Genomic DNA, 3,474 nt, shown 5'->3' with positions numbered 1-3,474 from the left:
TGTCCTGCAAGGTGGTGGCCATGACCACAGTGACCAGTTCTCCTTGCAGCTTCTGGGAGACTGCTGTGGGTTTGTGATCTCCCTGAGCTGAACCTTTGAATGGAGATGAGGCTGCGGTGTTGGCCTTGGGGTGTGACCCCTGGTCAATGCAACTGCTGGGGACGCTGCGCTCAGTGGGAGCTCTGCCTTGGGTGACAGTGATGGGACTTGAATGTGGTCAATCATAGAATCGTAGAATCCTAGAATCCCAGGTTGGAAGGGCCCTCAAGGATCATCTGGTCCAACCTTGCTAGGCAAGAGCACAGCTTAGACAAGATGGCCCAGCACCCTGTCCAGCTGAGGCTTGAAAGTGTCCAATGTGGCGGAGTCAACTCCTTCCCTGGGGAGATTATTCCAGTGGTTGACTGTTATCATGGGGAAAAATTTCCCTCTCATGTTCAATCAGAATCTTCTCAGGATTAACTTGTACCCCTTCCCCCTCATCCTTTCCATGTGACTCCTTGTGAAAAGGGAGTCTCTTATGTTCCTTGTAGCCACCTCTTAGGTACTGGTATGTGGTGATGAGGTCCCCTCTGAGCCTCATTTTTTCAAGGCTGAACAAACCCAGCTGTCAGCCCATCCTCACATGGATAATCATCTGGATGTAAGTGCAAGAGTGTAGGAGAGCCCAGCTCAGGCTGTAACTGTGAGAGTCCTGTGAACCAAGGAGTACTCATCTCATTAACCTGGTCACCAGGCTCCTTCTCTAATCTGGAGTCATCCAAAGCGGGGCAGGTGAACTGTGCTTTGCAGAGGTCATCCCCTCCAGCATCTGCGAAGGGAGCCTAGAGGGACCAGCTCGGCTCCAAACGTCTGTTGTCTCGTTATCCAAAGTTAACGGATGGATCCCTTTCACCAAAAGCATCTTCTGGTTTTCACAGAGCAGCACTGTTCCCTTTTCCGCTTCCCCTGTTTGCTAATTTTTGACACCACATAAACAAGGCTTTGCATTCTCTCCCACCTCCTCTAGCCAAATCCTCTTCCCAGCTCCCTCATCTCCCCACAAACATTCATACTAAAATACCATCCTACAGGACGATAGATTGGTATTCTCGCAGCCTAAGTCGGAGGCAGAGAAAGCAGTGCCGAGGCAAAGCCTCCTGAGCATCGCACCACAGGAGAGCTCTCCAGTGCTATGGAGAACGTCGCCGTTCTGCCCTGAAACAGTCTCATCTGAGATCAGGGGAAGACCGTTGTCAATACATGGTTTCTTTTCCATCAGACACCTGGCAGCGTTAGGAATTAGCCAAAAAAAACCCAAACCCAAAACTCCAACTTCCCATTCCTCTCTTCCCTAGGTGTTTGAAGCTGCGTTAGCTTGGATACGGTATGACCGAGACCAGAGGGAGTTGTTCCTACCCGAGCTCCTGTCCAAAATCCGCCTGCCCCTTTGTCGACCTCAGTTTCTCACTGACCGCGTGCAACAAGATGACCTGGTCCGCTGCTGCCACAAATGCAGGTGAGGCTTGGACGTGGGGTTAGGAAACCACCTGGGGGATGGTGGCTTTCAGTGGGATGGAGATGGCGGCAGAGCGGTTTAGCAGTCTCGGAGGCTGAAATTCTCTTTCCGTGGACAAGCACCTTGCATAACAAAAGACCGAAGCACCCTCCCCAGTTTTAACCTGACAGCAGGGCCACGTTGCCTTCTAGAAGTATTGGCCACACAGGGGGAAAGTGAGTTGCCTAAATCTTCCTCTGACTTCAGCCAGTCAGGTTTCATCCTATCGACCGAGCTCTTTAACTGTTTGGCTTTGATTTTTTTTTTTTTTTTTTTTTTCCCCCCAGGGATCTCGTTGATGAGGCAAAAGATTATCACCTCATGCCGGAGCGCCGGCCGCACCTCCCAGCATTCAAGACCCGTCCTCGGTGCTGCACATCGATTGCAGGATTGATTTATGCTGTTGGAGGACTTAACTCAGCAGGTACCTTGCATATCCGCTCCCCGCAGTGGAGAGGGCAGCATGGTTTGCTGGGTAGGACGATGGGATCGTGAACTTCCCTCACGTGAAGCCTTGAGCAGTTTTTCCTCCTCCGTGCAGCACCTCGACCCTTCCACCGAAACGCTCGAGGTGACCATGCCCATAGTTTAACATCTTCCATCTAGAAACCCTGTCTAGGCCAGGTTTATTTAGGACAGCTATTCTTGCGTCTCTTAAAGGATCAGCGTTTTGAGGATGGTGTCCTCGCCTGTAGCAACAGGCAGAACTCGGAGGTATCGAGGTGATGTCGGTGGGGTTGTGGGATTGCAGACACAACGCTCTTGCATGAGCCTACCCGTAGCATAAAAAGGGGACAGAAAGCGCTCATGAAACTCTCTGCTGGAGCCACAAACAACCTGGTTAAGGTGGGACATAAGGTCTGAGCAGCAGGTTTGTGCCAGGCACCACCTCCTGGGATTCACGCCCCAGTCACACCGCAACAGGGCTGGTCTGTCCTATAGAGAAGCTGCGTTCCCAGGAAGCAGCGACACCAATAGATGTGGCATCGCAGGTCTCTGCTGCCCCTTTGAGGTTGCAAGAGGCCCCGTTTCCACAGCCTAGGACTTGTCAAGTCTTATGGTATGGAGCATGGGCAAGCTTTGAAACAAGCTACAATCTTTTTGCGTTGCGGAGTGCAGTTTATGTGAATTTTTCGGAGCGGGCTGTCTTTGCAGGTGAGTAGACATCTGGCTGGGAAATGCCTTTGACTTGCCTTTGATGGGGAAGCAGGGAGGCTGGAACAGGCCATGTGAGAGCTCAGAATAGGTCAGGCCTGTGAGATCCTGGCCTTTTTCCCAGAGAAGAGCAGGCAAAGCCCCTGTGTCAGCCCCAGCTTTGGGGTCAGAGCGGCGGCTACTTACCCCTCGCGTGCCTTTGCTTCGGGCAAGCTCGCTAGAACAGTGTTTTATCAGGTCTTCCTCTTTTAATTTGAGTAGCAAATTTTTATGCAGGTGACTCACTGAATGTGGTGGAAGTCTTTGATCCCATTGCCAACCGCTGGGAGAAGTGCCAGCCGATGACGACGGCCCGGAGCCGAGTCGGGGTAGCGGTGGTGAATGGACTGCTCTATGCCATCGGCGGCTACGACGGTCAGCTAAGGCTGAGCACTGTGGAAGTTTACAACCCGGAGATGGATTCCTGGTCCAAAGTGGAAAGTATGAACAGCAAGCGAAGGTACATGTGGCTCACTCAGTGGGAAAGGGGACCTTTGGAGCAGGAGTGGGGGGAGAAAAACTAAAAAAATTAGGTTGTAGGAAGGCTGGAGGTGTTAGGTGGTGGTGGATGCTGAGTGAGAATTTCACGTGTGGGGAAGGAGCAAAAGAAAACAGGGGAGTGGAGCAGTGTGGAAGCAAGGTGGGATTCGCCTGGCTGCATTTGGGGCAGGCAAGTCATGCTGAATCATAAATCATAGAATTGTTTAAGTTGGAAAAGATCATCAAGCCCAACTGTTCCCCTA

General features: G+C 51.8%; 1 protein-coding gene across 1 annotated transcript in view; it reads left to right on the top strand.

The window, feature by feature from the left end:
• Positions 1–3,255, top strand: part of LOC104123258 (kelch-like protein 18) — a 9,261-nt gene extending 6,006 nt beyond the window's left edge. Inside the window, exons 5-7 of the mRNA XM_009635493.2 lie at positions 1,338–1,498; positions 1,825–1,961; positions 2,969–3,255. Of these exons, the coding sequence (XP_009633788.2) occupies positions 1,338–1,498; positions 1,825–1,961; positions 2,969–3,255 (585 nt within the window). The remainder of the gene's footprint in view (positions 1–1,337; positions 1,499–1,824; positions 1,962–2,968) is intronic.
• Positions 3,256–3,474: the final 219 nt, after the last annotated feature.

Source organism: Egretta garzetta, unplaced genomic scaffold (genome assembly GCF_000687185.1).
Source record: "Egretta garzetta isolate BGI_Z169 unplaced genomic scaffold, ASM68718v1 scaffold513, whole genome shotgun sequence".
Classification (NCBI taxonomy): domain Eukaryota; kingdom Metazoa; phylum Chordata; class Aves; order Pelecaniformes; family Ardeidae; genus Egretta; species Egretta garzetta.
The sequence above is the reverse complement of the archived record's forward strand: the minus strand, read 5'-3'. Positions and strand labels throughout refer to the sequence as shown.